General features: G+C 33.5%; 1 protein-coding gene across 3 annotated transcripts in view; it reads right to left on the reverse strand.

Moving 5' to 3' along the window:
• The window catches only part of ABCA5 (ATP binding cassette subfamily A member 5), a 108,520-nt gene that overhangs the window by 45,466 nt on the left and 40,126 nt on the right, over window positions 1-22,928 (reverse strand). For all 3 annotated transcript variants that reach the window (XM_074388890.1, XM_039475831.2, XM_074388889.1), the window contains 9 exons: window positions 22,112-22,250; window positions 20,608-20,698; window positions 20,285-20,424; window positions 18,400-18,519; window positions 14,229-14,430; window positions 10,916-11,085; window positions 7,889-8,016; window positions 7,320-7,457; window positions 2,305-2,418 (listed from right to left, as the gene is read on the reverse strand). In XM_074388890.1, coding sequence (XP_074244991.1) covers window positions 2,305-2,418; window positions 7,320-7,457; window positions 7,889-8,016; window positions 10,916-11,085; window positions 14,229-14,430; window positions 18,400-18,519; window positions 20,285-20,424; window positions 20,608-20,698; window positions 22,112-22,250 — 1,242 coding nt within the window. The remainder of the gene's footprint in view (window positions 1-2,304; window positions 2,419-7,319; window positions 7,458-7,888; window positions 8,017-10,915; window positions 11,086-14,228; window positions 14,431-18,399; window positions 18,520-20,284; window positions 20,425-20,607; window positions 20,699-22,111; window positions 22,251-22,928) is intronic.

A 22,928-nucleotide genomic window follows, 5' to 3' on the forward strand; every position in this document is an offset into this window, starting at 1 on the left:
TCAACAAAATTTTTAAGAATCAGAATACAGTAGTGCTGCTAAGAAACAGAAATTAGCCAAAAGGTGTCATGGGGTTGGGATTACAGCTATATAAATAATTAAATAGGCAATACATTACTGCTTTTGAAGTACTTTGCAAATAGAAAAATATGTTTACACAGGAAAAGAATTCTCATTTTTAAAAATAAACCTTTCATTAAAACACTGATAAATTGCCAAAATATCCTTTGGATTTACATAGGGCTTTCAGTTTAAGTGAAAGCTTTTGAAACTTTGAAAGCCTTTTATGTACACTGGTATAGTACAAAAATCTAAAGTGTTATTTACATCACAAGTTTGTTAATGGTAAACTTAAATGATCATAGTTTTTGTATCTCATGTTCTCATTTAATTTGAAATTTCTAAAATATTTCACAAACCTAAATACCTAACAATCTTATGTAGTTGATTTTTGTCATCTATAAAAGTATTTACTCCTAATAACTACAGGTATTATATGAAAGAGCTGTCCACAGAGTGAGATAAAGCATGAAATATAAAGATTAGTTAAGAAGAGGAGAAGTGAACAAAATTGGCAAGTTTTATGTTCAATGAATTATGAGAACATGAGACACATGTAAATTCTAATACAAGGATAAAAACATAAGCCAAGGCAAATGCAAGTATTTTTGAACAATTCAAAATTTCATCATTCATACATTGCTGGTAGGGATAATATAAAATGGAATACCCATCTTGGAAAATAATTTGGCAATTTCTTATAAAACTAAACACATATGATTCAGCAATTGCACTCTTGGGCATTTATCCCAGAGAAATGAAAACTTATGTTTGCACAAAACCTGTATACAAATGTCCACAGCAACTTTATTCACAATAGCCAAAAACAGAAAATAATCCAAATGTTCTTCAACAGGCAAATGGTTAGAGAAAGTGTGATGTATTCATACCATGGAATAGTACTCAGCAATAAAAAGGAATGGACTATTGATACATCTAAATAGGATAAATTTCAAAAAAAAAAAAATGCTAGTTGAAAAAAGCCAATCCCCAAAGAAAACTTACCGTGACACCATTTTACATTTTTGAACTATCAAAATTACAGAAATAGAGAACAGATTAGTGGTTGCCACAGGTCAGAGAGGTTAAGAAAGGGCAAAAAATGGGAATCTTTCTGGTGACAGAAATGTACTGTATCAATGCCAATATCCTGTTACATTGTACTATAATTTTACGAGATGTTATCCCAGTGATATTTGGGATAAAAATATAAAGAGTATACAGGATGTCTCTGTCATTTCTAACAAACATGAATATACAACTATCTCAAAATAAAAGTTTAATTAAAAATATTTCAGTTGAAACAAAAAAGAAAAATGCAAATGTCCAGTAAATTTCATTATTATGCAGTAGGTTACAGATTTCTATATTCCTTCCACTTTTCTATAATTTCTAAATTACTACAATGAGTATATTTATAACAAAAATGGAATATTATTTTAAAAATAGAGATGTGTTACTTTTATACTAAACAAATTAATAACAAAATATTTGTTTAGAATTCATTAAAATAATGAGTTCATTATTCATCACGGTCTGTAAATCATTCTAGACAACTTTGTTTTTACTGAATGAAGATCATACGTGAAGAAGATAAGAATTTTTATTAGAGAAGTAAGTTATAATCTCAGCAGTGTGAAAGAGTAGAAGGCTTTGAATTGCCAAAGACTATACAAGATCACTATATGCCTGAAGGAAAACAAAAGGGAAAGGCGTAAAAAGAAAGTAAAAGAATATCAAAGAACTTCTGTATACTTAGCAATTTCTCCAAGGCCCTAATGATGACAACCACTTTCATCTTTTTTTTTTATTTTTCAGTTAATGAGAATTAAGTGCCTTGACTACTTAATACCTCTGTTAAAGGATAAAGGGCACAGGCACATTAATGTGCCAGTTAAGAACATAAAGACCATAGTCAGTTCCCAAATCCACAATTTAAACAAGTTGAGTCAAGTCATACGAACAATCCCATGCTTGATATCCTGATCTATAAGCAATTGATAACAAAAAACTTCCCTCACAATATTGTGAGAATTAGAGAATTTTTAAAGCATATAGCAAGTCTCAAGTAATAAATATTAGTTATCACTGTTACTACAATAAGAAATTATAATAAATGTATTTATACTCCATTTACTTTCTTCTAAAATAATAGTTACACTAAGGCTTGCAATTATGCAAATAGGTTATTTTTATGTGACATTTCTTGGTAGCAAATTATACATATTTTAACTGAGTCATTACCTTATGATTCTCTGCATTTTCCATGGCAAAGTAAGGTGGCATTGCAGTAACAATGATTCCAAGCAAAGCTGCTTGAAAATACAGCTCTATTTTAAAAACTATGTCGGTAATTTCCTGAAAGACAACCACAGAATAACAAATGGAACTGAGAACCATTTTATATCTTAATATATACTTAAAAAAATCAAAACCTCAGAAAGAACATATTAGAATACCTAACCCAGGCATAGTCTATATGAAAGAATGAGTGGCAGATGTATTAACAGGTGGCGGTGGACAATATTACCAGCCCTGCCACTTATATTAATAACTATCTGATCCTGAGCAAATCATTTTACTTTCATTTGCATATCTACAACACAGAATAATGTGGCATATAAATTAAACTTCACAATTTAATAAAAATGAAGTATATATTTGAAAAGCAATTAGTATGTCCACTATAGTGATCCTATACAATGATAATTATCATCTAAGAATGGTATTTGTTGCTCTTTATTGTCTTGGGACTCTCGTTTTCTCCACTGGGAAAAGCTATATCCAAGCTCAGCTCCCTATGGGAATCAGAACTTCTCCCAAGCAGAAGAAAATTTAACTCCCACAGGCCCCAATGTCCCTAGCTTCCCCAGGGATCCAGGTGCAGTCAGCGAACTTTCCCAGACAATCATTAGACAGCTAGCACTTCAAATGCAGATTACCCAGGTCCATGGATACGATATTATTGCCCACCTTTACCAAGGTCCGTTTCCTCCCATTGTTCTATAAGAGTATGTACCCATGGGACAGAGAAGGTAATCTGCACTGGAATAGAACCCACAGTGCCTAGGAGACACAGTACATCACTGCCTTGTTGAATCTGACCTTCTGAGTTTTTCTATTTAGCAATAAAGTCAATTCCATAGTTCGGGTCATATGGCATTGCAGAATTTGTCCCAAACTCTGGTAATATGACAGTGGAAGCCCCAGAAAGAACCCATAAATATGTAAACTAAGTAGTGCAAGAAGCGGAAATGAATGAGACTACAATTGTATCCAATCATATAGAATCTAATGAAAGAAGAAAGAAATTTGAATTATTAATGGTACTGTATCTATGAATAGTTAGCTCTAAAAACTCCCATCTATTTCTTTCAATATATAGTATGATTATATGTCAGTGTCTGATGAAAACTGTAAGTTGCAAAATCTTGTGTAATAGTTAAGTATACAGACATATGTAGTAACGTCATAAAAACATGTATGGGAATTATAAATTGTGAATTGTGTTTATTTCTACAGAGGACTGAAGGAAACAAGATTGGAGAGGGGTAATATGAGTTTCCACCTGTATCTTTAAAGTTTTATGGAAAACAAATATTATGCAATGTTAACATTTGAAATATTTGGATAGTAGGTGGTTCATTTTTTGCAGGTTTAAACTATTTCACAATAAAAACATCATGAGAAATAATCTACAACTTTGATGATATCAGTATCAATATGTATTGGTAACTCATAAGTACTTGTTTACTGTCCAGAAATCTCTCCAGATTCATATACACAAAATATTTATTAAATGTCTATCAGGAAAATGCCACAAAGACAACCAATTCAGTAGATTCAAACTGAAATGAGTACTTCAATTCCAGTATAACAAGACAAAAGTCTTTCTTCTGCCTCTATTCTTAAAATCGGTCAATGATAATACCATGTATCACATTGTCTAAAAGCAAAAAAATTTAGTCTTCCCTCTTCTTCATCTCAAAAATGCAACAGTGATCAAGTTATGCCACTTATTTTTAATATCCCTCTATCATAAATGCTACTGTTGCTACATTAACTGAGACACCCATCAGCCCTTCTCACATAAACTATTTATTTAAAAAGAATCTCTAATCTGATTTATTGAACTTTCTTTCCTCTCCTACAACCCAACTTCATCTGCATACCAGGAAGGTGGAGTAACTCAACTCCATGGGAATAGAAGCTTCTGGCTTAGGACCCTTCCAGACCTTGCCATGTGTATCACTTCACCTCATTGCTCATCTGCACCCTTTATTATAATATTTATTAATAAACCAATAAACATAAGTAAATTGTTCTGTGAGTTCTGTGAACCATTCTAGTCAACTAATCAAACCTGAGGAGGACATCATGAGAGCTCCCAATTTATAGCAGGTTAGTAAGAAACACAGATCGCAAACTGAGGATTAGGATTGGAATCTGACTGAGCCTTTAACCTGTGGGATCTGATACTATCACCAAGTAGACAGTGTCAGAATTGAATTAAACTATAGGACACACAGCTGGTGTCTGCGGGAGAATTGCTTGGCATGTGGGGAAAGACCCTCATACGTCTAGTGTCAGAAGTACTGTGTTGAGTGGAGTGTGAGAGTAGAAAAAATACATTAGTTTTTCTTATCTCAAATATCCTTATTACAGTACAGCACTTTTCACACTCTATTATCATCACTTGCTTATTTGCCTGTTTTCTCCACTATTCAGTAAGCTTCTTAGTCCCTTTTTCACTGATACAACCCAAACATTAGCAAGGTGCCTAGCTACCATAAGCACTCTATAAGTACAGTAAGTGTGTCTGAATTAATTAATCAATTAATATTAAGAGAAGTGGTCAAGGATTATTGAAAATGATATAATGCATCCTCTTTGAACATATAGTAGCAAAGCACATTTAAAAACAGCCGACTAAGAAAATGAGAATTATAGTGAACAATGTAATGGTTTAATATTATAACAATATAATAACATGGATTTTTAAAACATAAAGATAAAGGGAGGAAAAAAACTATTATTTTAAATACTCTGGCCAGGTGTGGTGGTTCACAGTTGTGATCACAGAACTTTGGGAGGCCAAAGCAGGAGGATCACCTAAGGTCAGGAGTTTGAGACCAGCCTGGTAAACATGGTGAAACCTCGTCTCTATTGAAAATACAAAAAAAAAAAAAAAAAAAAAAAATCAGTTGGGCATGGTGGCATGTGCCTGTATTCCCAGCTACTTGGAAGGCTAAGCAGGAGAACTGCTTGAGCCCAGGAGGCGGAGATTGCAGTGAGCCGAGATCATGCCACCACACTCCAATCTGGGTGACAAAGCAAGACTCCACCTCAAAAATAAAGAAACACTCTGGAGGAAAAAAAAAAAACAGTAATTTATAAAGCACTTGGCAGAATGAGTCAAAGACTCAACATGATAGAAGAAACACGTAAAGGAAAAATACAAGTTTGGGTAAACAAATTTCATAGGAATTGATATGTTTATAATCAGTGTTTTAGTTTGACGAAAAGAATTATGACTACATACACACAAAAACATTTTTAGAGTGTAAGACATGCTTGGACAACTGGATATCCATGTGCAAAACAAGAAAGTTAGAATCCCTCCTTACATAAAACACAAAAATTAACTGCAAATGGATCATAGTCCTAAATATAAGTGCTAAAACTATAACTCTGAGACAACAATATAGCAGTAAGCCTTTTTTACCTTGGGTTAGACAAAAATTTCTTAGTTAATGACAACAAAAGCAGATGCAATAAAAGAAAAAAAATAGATAAATTAAGTTTCCTCAAAATTAAAAACTTCTACTTCAAAGGACACTATCAAGAAAGTGAAGAGGCACCCCAGGTCGGGAAAAAAATATCTGCAAATCATGTGTCTGATAAAGGAGCTGTATCTAGAAAATATAAAAAACTCCTAAAAATCTAATCAGGAAAAGACAAATAATAAAATTTTTAAATGGGAAAAGGACTGGAATAGACATTTCTCAAAGATATAAGCACCTAAAAAGGTTCCCAGCATCATCAGCCTCTAAGGAAATGCAAATCAAAATGAAAATGAGATACCTCTCCACACACACTGCTGCTAGAAACGGAAAATGACGCAACCCTTCTGGAAAGCAGTTTGGCAGTTCTTCAAAATGTTACACAGAGTTACTAGATGATCTAGCAATTCCAGAGCTAGCTACACATCCAAGAAGAAAACATACGCTCATACAAAATCTTGTACTCAAATATTCATATCATTACTCATAATGGCCAAAAGGTGGAAACAACGCAAATGCCATCAACCGATGAATGGATAAATAGAATGCGGTATTTCACATAAATATTCGATACGTTCCACACAATGAAATATCATTTGGTAGTAAAAATAAATGAAGTACTGATACATGTTACAACATGGACGAATCTTCAAAGCAGTATGCTAAGAACAAGAAAGCAGACAAAACAGAGTACATATTGTATGATTCCATTTATATAAAATGTCTAAAATAAAGAAATCCATAGATACAGAAAGTACACAATAGTGGTTACCTAGGGTTGGGGGTAGGAATGGGAGGAAATGAGTCACTACTAATGGGTATAAGGGTTTCAGGGGGGTGATGGTATATATCTAAAACTGACTCTAGTGATGACTGCACAACTCTATGAGCACAGTAAAAAACACTGAAGTGCCTACTTTAAATAATGATCACATAGATTGGGCATTCTATTTCAATGAAGTTGTTTTTAAAAGTATGACAAGAGAAAATAGAAAATATTGTTACAGATACGTGTCCATTTATTTTTTAGCACATGAAAATCCAAAGGATTAAGAAAAAATATTGAATACTTTTCTGTAGTCTTGATTCTGATATGTACAATCCAATAGCTGTATCTAGAGAAAAAATGGTTGTCTGGGTGACTTCTCAGTTTTTCAATACCCTAATATCTGGATTTCAGATAAAAAAAAAAATCATTTAAAAATTATCATATATTTTATTCTATGATCAATACTGAATACACTTATGCCTTACAAAAATATCAATACCAAAACAGAAGGTCCTTTACCCTTAAACATACTTATACTGGGAAATCATAAACTTTAATATAAACCATTTCTCACTTGAGTTTTAAGGAGACTAAGAGATCTCACAAGATAAATTTCTATGTATTTTGTTATTTTGCTTGTTTTTTAATGTTTATTATTATACATATGATATGCACACGAAAATTTATCTGTATATACATTGGCTTACTTGAAAGAATGGGGTACTCCAGATCTGGATGGTTTCAGTCACATTTAAATGATAAAGATAGTAGTTACTAATGATATTCACTAATATAGGTAAAGAATAAACCATAGTACTGTTGAAAACAGCTGCAAAAACATAGTCCTACAATTAAAAAAAAAAGACATTTATTATATACTGTACATAAATAAAAGTGGAAATATTATTGCTATGTACCAAGCTTTTCTCACCTACAAAGCTAATGCTCATGCTGAAAAACTGCTTCAACAACTCACAGAAATAATACCCAATGATAAATAAAGACAGCTAGTTACTTCCAAAAGTAAAATCTGGTTTGGAATGTACAGATACTTTAATATTTTAAGCAAGAATATCATATTTTTTAAAAACTAAATTCCTATAACTTTATTTATTGGTCATTTGTGAGGGAATGAAATATATCATAAATAAAGACAGCTAGTTACTTCCAAAAGTAAAATCTAACTCATAAAGGCAAATCAGCAAATAATTTTAGAAGAAATGTTTTAATCTTTTATAACTCCCAAATGGATATTCATTCACTGCATTTATCTTACCTTTTCTGAACTCATCACATTTAAGGCCGCACTATGAGGAGCCACAGATACATAGTCACTGTCATTAAACATCGTCACCATTATGTTCTGGCTTGTGAAAAAGCTAATAAGATCACTGATATCTGAGTCTGGTGTTAGAAAATAAGCAAATAATAAACAATGAGTTTAAATAAGGTTTTTAGTAACATTGGGAAGATCATTCTATTTTTAGAGAAATATTTTATTTTCATTAGTGAATATGCAAGCAAGTATATTGGCTCTGAAGCCAATCAGCCTGGTTTTAAAACTTTTTAAGCCCGGCACAGTGGCTCACGCCTGTAATCCCAGCACTTTGGGAGGCTGAGGCGGATGGATCACGATGTCAAGAGATCGAGACCATCCTGGTCAACATGGTGAAACCCCGTCTCTACAAAAAATTAGCTAGGCATGGTGGCACGTGCCTGTAATCCCAGCTACTCAGGAGGCTGAGGCAGGAGAATTGCCTGAACCCAGGAGGTGGAGGTTGCAGTGAGCCAAGATCACGCCATTGCACTCCAGCCTGGGTAACAAAAGCGAAACTCCGTCTCAAACAACAACAACAACAACAACAACAACAACAACCACCTTTTAAAATAGTTTTAAAAGTACCATTTAAACTATCTGTCCTTCAAGCAAGTTACCTAGATGCTCTGGACCTTAAGTTTCCTCTTTTGTAAAGTGGGTAAAATAAGTATATCTGCCTCATAGAGTAATCATGAGAATTACACTGAATATATACACAGGGTTTAGAACCTGACACATAGTAACTGTGCACATTTTAGCTGCTGCTGCTGCTACTGCTACAACTATTATTAACACTGAAAAGTTAACCTATAATACATGAAATTTGCTTAAATAATAAGAATAAAAATCTAACAATTTTAGGTAACAGGGTAACTTGCTAAGCTCAGAAAGATAGAGGCTAAGGTGAGGTAACATCAATCCCTAGAGGAATTTTGCATGCTCTGGGCAGACATGTCAATTGCCTTAATTACCCTAAAATATTCAAATACATAATAAGGTCTCTATCTACATTCTCTAAAGTACCTGGAGTCAAGGATAAGATTTTAAATCCTGTCTGGGATTTAAATGTATACCAACATGTCTACTGAACAGATGCAGTTTCTCCTCTATCATAACAAAAACTGGATTCAGGGAAGGACAAATGCGACTTTGAGAGAAATTTAAATCAAACGAAGCAAAATATAACTAGTAACTAAATAGTATGGCAGGGTGAATCAGACACAGCACCAAATCTACGTGTCATAGAGAATAGTTACATTACTTTACTCCCAACCGAGTACCTTAACTAATATTTTACCTCTAACTTGCAAGAACACCTAGGTACCCTGAGAAGAGAGATATATTATAAGTGAAGGAACCACAGCGGGTAAGATAGCACCCAATATATATATACACACAGAAGCCAGTGGTTCAAAAAAAAGGGATTTTATTTTGGAACAGACACAAGGCTTAGGAAAACATGGCATGCATAAGCAAGCAACTCTATAAAACATAATGAAAGAAATGAACTGAAAATACTAGAATTTCTGCAAATCAATGAGAATGAACTCAAAGCAAAAAGATTTGATTTGAAGCCAAGGTCTTTAAAAAAAAAAAAAAAAAAAAGGAAAGAAAGAAAGAAAGATTTGAGATACATGTAAAGCTCCCTGGACACACAAAAAAATGTCAGGATTTAAGGTTTCATGCAGTATATTTTAGCAACATAAAATGTATTTAAAAAAAGAAAATAAGAATTCCTAATTAAAGAAAAAAATTGCAAAACCTAATATTTTCTACTCAAGTAATTTTCCACTAATAAATGCATATTTACCAAAAAGAATGAAGGTTATGTAATATAACAAGCACCAGATTTTAACAGCGATGATTTTATAGTAACTTTTACAATAATTCCTAGTCATGCTTGTTATTTTAATACCGGGCAAGATCCTTTTTGAATCAGTGAATCAAAAAAGAATAATACTAGAATGTAGGTGAAGTAATAGAAAGGTTAAACCCCACAGAGTTTGCCACAGGAGATGTTATAGGAACAACTGATCATATATGAATAAGTTTTGTATTAGGTTTTAATATTTTGAAAATCAGAACACCACATCAGTTTTTTGTTTTGAGCTTTGCTCAAGTCTTTGTTTAATTTTTTTCATATTTGACAATCATATAGTAAGATAGCAAAGCCAAAAATATCCATTACAAAATCTAATGTATTCAATTAGAGATATTTATATTTAAGTCTTATTTTCTTCATTTTAACAAATTCTTCAGACTCTTCTTGAAGAAGTATTTAAACACTTCTATGTAGACACATATCTTCATAAATATTATGTACTATTAACTCTTTGTAAAGAGGGTTTTTCAGCTTTTGAAGTATATTTTGCTCATCATGAGCTTTGAGACAAAACATGCTCATAAGAATAACATAATTACTAAAAAAGGAAAATTTACTATTATACACAGTATAAATTAGAGTATTTAAAAAAACTATTTGTTTATTTATTTATTTATTTTTGAGGTGGAATCTGCCTCTGTTGACCAGGCTGGAATGCAATGGCACAATCTTGTCTCACTGCAACCTCCGCCTCCTGGGTTCAAGCAATTCTCCTGCCTCAGCTTCCCAAGCAGCTGGGACTACAGGCACATGCCACCACGCATGGCTAATTTTTGTATTTCTAGTAGAGATGGGGTTTCTTGCACAGGCTAGTCTTGAACTCCTGACCTCAGGTAATCCAATCCACCTGCCTTGGCCTCCCAAAATGCTGGAATTATAGGTGTGAGTCATTGTGCCCAACCAAAACTGTCATTTATTTGTAAACCAAAATTTACTGTAAAATATTCTTCAGCATCAAAGATATGTATTGCACTAAATTTAGATTTCACACAAACAGATCATGCCTGTATCTTAAATATATTGATAAAATCCAGACCTTTATCCACCCCTCAACCCCATGCTCCATGCCCAACACTCATTCACAGACCTGCACACACTCTCACCAGTAGAATTTTGAAGAAGCAGACTTGTTTTGTATTTATGAGGTTTGTCTCCAGGTTTTAGGAAATACAAGTCTGGAACAAGTTTTATGGGAACCACAGCATTTTTAAAAGAGTGATGCACCAAAAACATAAAAATCTGAACTGTGAAAAAAATTACAAGCAGAAGCAACCTGAAAAGGAAAAAACAAAACAAAACACAGCTCAGTGTACAAAAGTACATTAATATAAAAATCAATTAAAACTCTCCCTCCACATTGAGATGGATTTTCATATAAATATATAAAATATATTTTTATAATTATATTTTATATTTTATATATATATATACTTGTACTTTAGGTTCTAGGGTATATGTGCAGATCATGCAGGATTGTTGCATAGGTACATACATGTCAATATGGTTTGCTGCCTCCATTCTCCTGTCACCCACATCTGGCATTTCACCCCATGTTATCCCTCCCCAACTTCCCTACCCGGCGCTGTCCCTCCCTTAGTCCCCCCAACAGACCCCACTGTGTGATGCTCCCCTCCCTGTGCCCATGTATTCTCATTGTTCAACACCCACCTATGAGTGAGATTTTTTTTTTTTTTTTTGAGACAGGGTCTGGCTCTGTCATCCAGGCTGGAATGTAGTGGCGTGATCTCAGCTCACTGTAACCTCTGCCTCCCCAGCTCAAGAGATCTTCTCACCTCAGCCTCCTCAATAGTTGGGACTACAGGCACACATAACCATACACAACTAATTTTTGATATTTTTTTAATAGAGATAGGGTTTCAACATGTTGCCGAGGCTGGTCTTGAACTCCTGCACTCAAACAAGGATTTTGCCCACCTCAACGTCCCCAAGTGCTGGGATTACAGGTGTGAGCCACCTCACCAAGCCTACATTGGTATAGATTTAAACTCTAGATAGTTAAGAGATAATCACTGAAAAAAGAAAGAAAAAACTAAAAAAAAAAAAAAAAAAAAAAAAAAAAAAGAAATTCTATTTCCCAAAATGATCTTATGACAATATTGAAGAGAAAGCCAATACTGTATGACAAAATTAAAAGTTATAAAAGTATATTTTAGATCAGTGACACCCTTAAATTTTCACAGACTACGTAAACATGTAGTTATAACTGTTAAAGCACAAACATTATGTCTCAAATATTTGTCTCTACTCCTAAAGGAATTACTTCCTGTCCTGTCTCTATCTTACCCATTTATTTTTTATTTTTTTTGAGATAAAGTATTGCTCTGTTACCCAGGCTGGAGTGTAGTGGTGTCATCTCAGCTCACTGCAACCTCTGCCTCCCAGGTTCAAGCAATTGTCATGCCTCAGCCTCCCAAGTAGGTGGGACTACAGGCATGTGCCACTGCATCCAGCTAATTTTTGTATTTTTAGTAGAGATAGGGTTTCACCATGTTGGCCAGACTGGTCTCAAACTCTTGGCCTTGAGTGATCTACCTGCCGTAGCCTTCCAAAATGCTGGGATTACAGGCGTGAGCCACTGTGCCCATTCCCATTTACTTTACATGTAACAACAAAAATATTTTCGATATAGAGAAGCAAATGAAAATATAATTAATCTTTGAATGACTGGTATCTTTGAAATTTCATCCTGATCACAATTTTATCATATTCATTGGCATTGCTGCTCTCAGGAGGCAAAGCAATGTATACTACAATGCCCTTGTATCTGGAGGGCAGCTACTTAACTGCTTAAATATCTCTATATTACATGCAATAAGTGTCCTAACAAGCGGTTGGAGAGCTTAATCATCATGCTTTACTAATTTATAATGTTCACATACCCCATAATTTTTAAAAATATTTCTTAAATTGTTGTAAGTATATCTAAGATAACATTTCACAAGCATATGGCATTGATCCAATTTCATAATAAGTTAAGAAGTGATTTAAAAGATATTCATGATTACATAATACTTGGAAACATGAGGTTAAACAAAGTTGAAGGAATTTGTTTACCACAGAATATCTCATGTGTTTTTCTATGCTAATGAATAACTCTATAATATAAGGAATAGAAGAGGAATATTTCCTAAATGTATTTGACCATAGAACACATTTTGCTATGGATTGAATGTTTGTACCTCCTCACATTTATATGTTGAAGTCCTAACTCCCATATGATGATGTTTGGAAATGGGACTTCTGAAAAGTAATCTGCCTTAGATGGGGTCATGAGGGTGGGGTCCTCATGATGGAATTAGTACATTTATAAAAGAGACACCAGAGAATGCATGCCAGTGTACACAAAGAGCTCATGTGAGCACACAGTGAGATGGTGCAAGCCAGGAAGAAAGCCCTTACCATGCTGGCACTCTCATCTCATACCTTCAGCCATCAGAATTGTGAGAAAATAAATTTATTCTGTTTAAACCACCGAGTAAACAGTATTTTGTTATGGCAGTCAAAGCTGAATAAGGTATTTTAATTATTTTTCAGAGACTATTTTATGAGAGTAGTATTCAATTAAATAAACTGAAATATGCTGATTTAAATAAACATTTTTCTTTCAGTAATGTCGACACAAGAATAAATCAGATATGTGACATTTGTTTCACAATGAATTTGGTCAAAGAAGAGCATATAAATTTAGCATATTTCAAATATATAACAATATTCTTATTCTTACTAAGCCTTATTACTACTACCATTTTGGACCTCACAAGATAGGTGTGTGGTATATGAAAGTGGTTAATGTCATTTCCAAATAATTTAGTGCCTAGTACCCTAGGAGAACCTAACTGAGAAAGGCTAAAGCTAACTTGAGAAGATGTCAAAGATGTCATTTTGATCCTAGATCTACTAGCCACAGAGCCTTCTTTATTTTTCAGTTTCTTCATATGATAGAGATAAAATTCATTTTTCCTGCTATTTACAAAAAGTAGTTATAAAAACTAACTAGTAGAAGCAAAAAATAGTGAAAAAATAGAAATGCAAAATAAAATGTAAGATACAATAGGGAGTGTATTACTATATTCAGGGAAACTTGAATCTGTGCTCCCAGGTGAAAAAGAAAGAAAAAGATACAATGACAGTAATTCAAAAATTATACAATTAGGGAATATTTGTTATTTCCTCACTTTATAGATGAGACAATAAATGCTATTTTGTAAAGTGTAAGACAGGGTATTTGATGAAATGACTGTAATTTATTTTCTCTAACACTGTGAAATTATAGTGGTAATCTTTTAAAACTACATAAATTATTTACGTATGTTAACATTTTAAAAATTAAGATGGTAAATCCAATTCGCATCCTTAAAAAACAATTCATCAGGTATAAGTGATAATTATACTTACACTGATCTCACTGATTTACTTTCACGTTTCAAGGTAAAGAAATGAAACTTTGCTATTGTGTACATCTGTTGTTTCCAAAGGCTCATGGTGCTCACTAGAGAAGCCTTGGTTTCAGAAAGAATAAGTAAGCTCTGTTCCATTTCATCAAAAGATTTTGAATCCATTTCTTCCTCCAGTGGCTGTTGAGTAAATACACTATAATCTATTTCCCAAAACAAAACAAACATTTCAGTATATTCATTTAAAAAAATAAAATCTTTCTGAAGCAGGAAAATTTAAAGAAGCATAGGCCTGGCAGTTATGTGGAACAAACAGAACTTTCGTATATTCTGGCAGTATCTATTAAAGCTGAACATATGCATATCTTATGACTCAAGAGATTCCCAATAGGTATGAACCCAACAGAGACATGAATATAGGTTTCTCCAAAACACATGTACAAAAATATTCTTAGTACAGCCCTAACTGGAATATCCATACCCTGGAAAGAACCCAAATGTCTCTTGACAGGAAAATGAATGAATAATTGTGACATAGGAATATAACAGAATAGTGTAAACTAATGGAATTAAACTACTGTACCCATAACAATATAACGTAATATTGAGTAAACATATTATTGAGTAAAAGAGGACAAATATAATATTGAGTAAAAGAGGACAAATGCAAAAGAGACACATGGTATAATTCCACTAGTTCAAAAACAAACTGGATGCATGTCCATATTTAAGATCTTATTACCTCTGTATCTGTAAAATATCCAACTTTTTATGTGAACTTTTCCTCTCTGAATATAACCTAACATCATGTCCTGACATACACTAGGCTTCGCTCTTATTTCCATGTTTCACAGTCCTCTCCTGGCTTTACATTACTTCTCAATTAAAACTTAGCCTCAGGTTCAGTTTTCAGTCAAATTCTGCTCTTCAGCTTCATCTTTAATCTTTGGAAGTATTAAGAGCCAAACGCCTACTTCAGTATAATTTCTTGTTATTACTGAGGTTGTACATGATCAATGACAGTGTGATCATATTATTAGCCCAATACTTAAGAGGTATAACAAATTCAGTAATGTGAATAAGGTAAGTCATTCAAATTTCATTTTAATATTTAATATTCATTTCAATCACAGTTAAACATTCCAAATGCATTTGGAATAAAAATGTATTCATGTACTTTATAAAATTCTACCAATTAAACCATAAACATTTATTTATTTAATGGCAAGAATAAAATACTACACAATTGAGGTTTATTTTAAACTCAAAAACAGACATTCAGAACTTTAGATGCAGAAAGACACTGCCAGTTAATGAAAATATTAAAGAGAATGTACTAGTTAGATGACTTTAGGAAGAACATTATAACTTTTAGGCCAATCCATATATTTTTAATTTAGATAATAACATAAAAAGAAGTAAGACTATATAATATTAATTTTTATGCAGTTGTTCAGTATACTAATACTGATGGTATTAAAACAAATTTGGGAGACCTACTTCTTTTTTAGTTATTGAATTCCATTAAGGCCATAACACTTTCAATAAAAAAATTTTATTTTAGATTCTTCCACAATTTGTGAGGATGAACTAAAAGCGGAATGCCAACTTCTATCATTTAAAAATTTTGAAAGAAGGAGGAACTACAAAATCACATACATTAATTTTCAGATAATTCTTCTTTGATCCAGACATTATAACAAAAGAAAAATTAAGAACTCAAAAATACATGGCTTCTCCTCACTGCAGTTGAAAGTGAGCATCTGGTATCATAAACGTAGGACTACAGGCGCAACTTTACAGTTAGCAATGTTAACAAATTATTGTTCCCACACAATAAGGCCAATCTTTTAAAATTTGACTACCAAACTATGAATAATTAAATTCTATTAATTTTTTTTAAGTTCCAGGTTTAGCTTAGCATAATATAATGCAAACTTACTTCATGATGATATATTCAGCTTGATTATTGATTTTGGTCTCACAATGATTTTAATCATTAGCCACTGAGCATTCATGCAAAATGTGTATTTGCAGCATCTCAACTCTTTTAACAACTGTGAACTAACATTCTGGTTTCCTTTGCTATCCTCACCTACCACCACAAACATTTTGCTAACCTTTGATCATAAGAAAGTTTCCTCAACTCATGTTCTCACCATAAACTACACAGATCAACTTTGCTCCTAATGCCTCATGAAATTGTTCTGTCAAGATCACCACTCTTACACTCTAACAAATCCCTCACTGTCTTCTACGTTACCAAACCTACCTTTTTGGTCCTCATCTTATTCTTCACAACAATCAACAAATAACTCACCACTTCCTCTTCCCAAAAACATCATTTTTCTAGAATTTTGCATTTCCACTCTTTCATGAAAAAATAGAGTAATAATTGCTCATTCATGGTCAGCCCTTTTTGGCTCCTCCTCCACTCCTTACTCAGAGGACTTGACCCTCAATTCTTATCTATACTACCTACCCAACTAAGGGATTTCATCCAACTCCACAGCACCAACTGTCTATGAGTAACTTCCAAATCTGTATCTTCGGTCCTAACATGTTCATTTAGCTCCAGAAGAATGTCAAACAATAAAGTCAAAATTCATGACTGGGCCAGGCGTGGTGGCTGACGCCTGTAATTCTAACACTGTGGGAGGCTGAAACAGGCAGATCACCTGAGGTCAGGAGTTCAAGACCAACCTGACAAACATGATGAAACCTATCTCTACTAAAAAATAAAAAACTTAGTCAGGCGTGGTGGTGGTCACCTGTAATCCCAGCTACTTGGCAGCCTGAGGCAGGGAGAATCGCTTGAACCTGGGAGGCAGAGGTTGCAGTGAGCCAAGATTGCACCGCTGCACTCTAGCCTGGGTGACAGAGCAAGACTTCACCTCAAAAAAAAAAGAAAAAAGAAAAAAAAATTCATGCCTGCATTGCTTCTTTCCACAAACCTATTCTTCCCCTATTTTCAGGAAATGGCAATCTCATTCCCACTTCTCAAGCCAAGGTTTTAGGAATTATTCTTCATTCTACCCTGTCCTGAACCCCTAACACTCAATCTATCAGCAACTCATCACCACTACCACCAATATAGCCCAAATTTGTTCTTTTCATATTATTTCTCTCTCTCCCTCCCTCCGTCTCTCCCTCCGTCTCTCCCTCCTCTCTCTCTCTCTCTCTCTCTCTCTCTCTCTCTCTCTCTCTCTGAAACATGAAACATGGTCTCTTTCTGATGCCCAGGCTAGAGTGTACTGGTATAACCATGGCTCGCTGCATCATTGACCTCCTGGGCTCAGGTAATCCTCCCATCTCAGTGTCTAGAGTAGCTGGGACTACAGGCACACATCACCACACCTGTCTAATTTTTTGTGTTTTTTTTGTAAAGATAAGGTTTTGTCATGTTGCCAAGGCTGGTCTGGAACTCCTAGGCTCAAGCAATCTCCCTGTCTTGGCCTCCCAAAGTGCTGAGATTACAGGCATGAGCCACTGCACCTGGCCTCCCTATTTTCACTACCACTTTAGTTCAAGGTAGTATTAATTATATCAGTTTCCTAACTGGTCTTACTACTTCCACACTTGCTTTACAATCCTCTCATCATTCAACAACCAGAATGTATTTTTAAAAATTCAAATCAGATCATGTGACTTATTTGCTTTAAAACTCTCTGATAGCTTCACATTACAATCAGAAAACAAATGAAATTGTTTTCCAGGTGTTCAAAGGCAAACCATGATCTAGCCCTCTGAGAATCCTCCTGACCTGGTCGTGTAATACTCCACCACAGCGCCAGCCACGGTGGCCTTTTTGTATCCCTCAAAGACATCCAATTCATTCCTCAGTTAGTAACTTTGCAGTTGCAGTTCTCTTTATCTAAAATTTCTGCCCTAAAATATTCACCTACTTGATCTTTTTGTTACCCAGGCCTCAGGTCAAGTATCATCTCAACAAAGTCCTTCCTGATGATATAATCTAAGTTCACTGCCTTCTAAGACCACCTCATTATTTCCTGCAAAACTCCTATCATTATCAGTATCTCATTACTTATTTAGTTATTTATTTCTACCCTTTCTTCCCAAAAATAATATAAAGTTGGCATTTATATAATTTTTGTCTTATTCACAATCTGTCTGGTTTATTGTCTAAAATGTTTCGTTAGTTCTGTTTTTACCTGCTTGGTCAATTTCTGCTTCAACTTCTAGCTTTAAAAATACATCTTCCAAAGTCGTCATGGAAACACCATAAGAAATGATACCCAAATTTGAATGACTGTCTAGGGCAGAAAACAAACCTGAAAGAAAAAAAAAATGAAAGAATAGTATATCGTTAAGCATATTATCATAAATTATTGTAAAATATCCTTTAAAAATAGGTTACGTTCATGGACAGCCTATGCAACATACCAAGACCCAGCTCTATAAAAAATAAAAATAAATTAGCTAGGCATACTGATGCAAGCCTGTAGTCTTAGCTACTCAGGAGGCTGAGGTGGGAGGATCACTTGAGCCCAGGAGTTTGAGGCTGTAGTGAGCTGTGATAGTGCCTAAGGAACAGGATTAACATTCTTATAAATATTACAGAGCTCAAAGAAATTTTATTTATGAGAATATACCTATTAGATATTTATCATATTATAAATTAACAAAAATTTTACAGTATTTGAAATTAAAATTGAGAATGTTACTATAGTAAACATTAAAATAAATATGTATACTAGAAAATATACAGAAATCATTTAAATACTTACTCTTTCAAAAATAAAAATAAACCTATTATAGGTTAGCACAATTTTATTTTTAAAAACTACATTTTTTAAAACAAAAATAATGAGAAGAGAATATTGTTTTATATTTCTGCAAATCTCTTTAATGCCTGTCTTAACAGAGGACTGATAGGTTCTCATACTTGTTTCTGCATTCAGTCTGTAGTGATATTACTTATTATGCAGTTTCTTGAAAACACTGTCTAATCATGAGAAGCTGAGAGTCCATAAGACAAATAACATTTTGTTATTATTAGAAAAACTGTTGACATTGTGAATTCCTTTAAGAGGTCTTAGGGTCCATCCTGCAGGAGATCCCAGAAGACACTGTGAAATCCAGTGTAATACCATAACAATTTATCAAAGAAATATAAAAGACAACAAACAAAATATGGTGGTGAAAAACAGGAGTTCTGGAATCAATCTGCCTGGGTTCAAGACTCAGCTTCACCACTTTCTACCTGTGTTACCTTGGGCAAGTGCCTTAGTTTCTTCATTTGCAAAATGAAAGCAATAATAGTACTTATCTCATGTATTTATTGAAATATTGGGATAATGAAATAAACTAATAATTGCAAAAAGCACAGATCAGCATTTGGTAGAAAATAAGCACTATATAAACATTACCAAAGAATAGGAGGTAGGTAGGTATAAGTAGATAGAATGATAGGCAGAGCACATTAAGTTGGCAAGTGTACTTCAGTCCACTTAATTTGTGATTTCTTTTTTTTTTTTTCTAATTTTTCTGATTATGAGATAAATGCTATGAAAATTCTGCACAATATACTTATATCAATAACATCCTTTTGGCTATCATGCAATTCCTAAACAGAGGAAGGAGACTGAGTTTGAGTTCCTCATTAAAAATTTAAAAAATAAGCCTCAATTAAAAGGATTCAAGGATTTGTCATGTAATTCATTATGAAATCATGAAACTAGAAAAGAACCCGAGAATGTATACAAACATACATATATGCCTTACTCTCAGGAGGCCTACAAGCAACTTTTTTTTCTTGACAACAAAGTAAACACAATTATTTTTACGTTTTTTAACATTTTCTTAAGTATTTAATATATTAGTTACCATTTCTTACATGGTGTTTGTAACAACAAAAAAAATTCACTGTATTTTTTCTAGTTTTCAAAAACAAAATAAAGCAGAAACAGAATATTAATTCTGGCCACCTGGGAGCATGGCAATACTACGTGGAGACAGAAACAAAAAGGGTATCAATAAAATCTATTCCCAGTGTAAGATCCCAATTCAAACACCAAGAGACAGAGCAAGTAATACCTGAAAATTTGTCCATGTCCTTGAAAGGCAAGCTATACACAAGTTGTTGGTCATTCTGTTGTAATAAAGTAGCTCCAGGTATATGTTGTTTAACCAGTGAAGAAAGAGATTCTGTGGCACAAAATTTGTCTATGTACATGCTAGAGAATACCAAAAATCACAATTAATGATTACACAATAAACAGCCAAAAGTAAATTATAAAGGCTTTAAATTAAATTTAGTGCCATCAAAGATGGTCAAAGCATACAACAGCAAGACTCCAAAATAATAACAGTATATCAAGAGTATAATATAGAATAATGTTAATAAAACTCAATGATACCTCAGGCGGTAGCCAATCCCCCATTTACTTTTGAGGAAAATTGAAGAACCAACACATTTCAGCATTCCTTGTGATATCACAGCTTTCCTATCTGCAGATAAATATTTACATTTCAATTTCTAAGTTATCAACAGCATTAATAACTGGCATTTATGTTTTATGGTTTCTCATATTAAAGCCATCCATGTTATGATATCATTAATCATCACAGCAATCTTATGAGGATGAAACTAGAAAAGAACCTGAGAATGTATACAAACATAAATATATGCCTTATTCTCAGGAGGTCTACAAGCAATTTCTTTTTTTCTTGACAACAAAGTAACACAATTACTTTTACGTTTTTTAACATAAAAAATTATCAACTATTTTTCAGATATGAATACTAAGGCAAAAAGAAAATAGATTCCTTATATATGTTTCATGTGGCTATTAAGTAACAAAGCCAGGAAGTATACTCAAGCAGTCTGACTCTGGAGTCCAATTGCCATTTATTATTCCAAATATCTGATTTTTCCTAAAAGCCTTACCAGTGCAAGCACTTTCACAATTTCCTTTATAACCAAATGTAGAAATAACTCCAAAAATCAACAGAATAAGAAGAACAAATATTAGTTTGTTGGATTTTTTAAAACAAAGATACTACTAAAGACATTAATGACTTGCCCAATTTTATTAGCTTATAATTATAAGCAGACAGAAGTTGCTCTAGAATTTCAAACTTCTGTATCTTGTCATAGCTATTAAAAGTGATGTGTTGACTTTAACTTTGATTCTTTGTATGTATGTATATATATAAAATTGTGCAGAAAAGAGTTAACATAGCAGGTCGGAGGCTTCTATCCTTAGACCTGCTTACAAGGTTGGCCCTTGGCTGTTAGATGAGAACTTGGATTTGGGAGGATTCCTACTATTCTCAAAACAAATAAGGGTGGTTCACTGCCTAAACTGTACAAACAATGTGGTTTATGCTGAATACCTTTTTTACTTCTGGGAATCTGAAACTTTGGTATGTGCTAGGCAGAAATGCTTATGTGACCAGCACCCAGTAAGAATCTTGAACATTGAGTATATACTAACTTACCCAAGTAGGTATTTCAAACATGTTGTTACAATTCAATGCTGAAGAAATTAAAGTACATCTGTCTGCTCTACTGGAAGAGAACTCTTGGAAGCTTCCATCTGGTTTCTTCTAGACTTTGCCTTATATACCTTTTCTCTTTGCTAATTTTGCTCTGTATCCTTTTGCTGTAATAAATCAGCCACGAGTATGACTATGTGCTGAGTCCTCTGAGTTCTCCTAGGACATCATTAAACTTGGAATGGTCTTGGAGATGCTCAACACAAAAAATATATCACTTTAAAATTTTTAAAACTTTTTTTGTGAAGGAAATATACCTCTAGGTAAAAGCTTCTCTATTTATACCTCAGGGATTAGCATCTCTATGTCTATCTTCCTTTTGGCCCATGATCTCAGCCTTCAAAAATAAAGCAAAAATCTCACCTGCAAGAATGTCAGCTTCATCCATGAAATGAGTACTGAACACTGTCACCCGATTGGCTTTTCTGTATTTTAAAAGATTCCAAACAATATGTCGAGAACAGGGGTCCATTCCAGCTGTTGGTTCATCTAGCAGCAGTATCTGTATAAAAAGAGAATCCTCAGAAAAACTAAATATTAAAAATGCATGTAGACACTAAAAAACTGCTCCAAGTTATTATTTTCAATCAGAATATAATAGATCAGATTTCTTTTTTCATTCATAGTTGCACTCACATAAATTTTTTAAATTATAAATTTGTCATGTGAATATTTTCCCTGGTTTAATTCCAAAAGACTGTCTGTGATATATAAGACAAAAGCATAATGACAGATAAATAATCTAAATAACAACATTAAGTATATTGTTATTATCCTTAACAATTACATTTATAGATGTAACACTTGCTTTTTTGGAGAAGAATATATGGTTTTATATTAGTTCAAGGGAAACAATTTGTTTCAAGACTATTTTTAATTTAAAAAAAAAAAAACAAAAAAAAAACCATGGTGATGGGGGCTGAGAGGAAGACTAAGTAACATAAAGCCAGGATCCAGAATCATTCCCCAGTTGCAACAGCAAGGGAGAATGTGGCAAGATGGTGGGAATCAATAGGAGATCTTTCTAGCTGCTATAATAAATCATAGCAATGAGTATGACTATGTGCTGAGTCCTATGAGTTTTCCTAGGGCATCACTAAACCCAGGATGGTCATCCTAGCTGCATGAACCTGTTAGTTTTAACGCCTTGTGTAAAGAAGTACATCAGTTGTTTATCTGT

This window comes from Saimiri boliviensis, chromosome 17 (genome assembly GCF_048565385.1).
Source record: "Saimiri boliviensis isolate mSaiBol1 chromosome 17, mSaiBol1.pri, whole genome shotgun sequence".
NCBI classification, from domain to species: Eukaryota; Metazoa; Chordata; class Mammalia; order Primates; family Cebidae; genus Saimiri; species Saimiri boliviensis.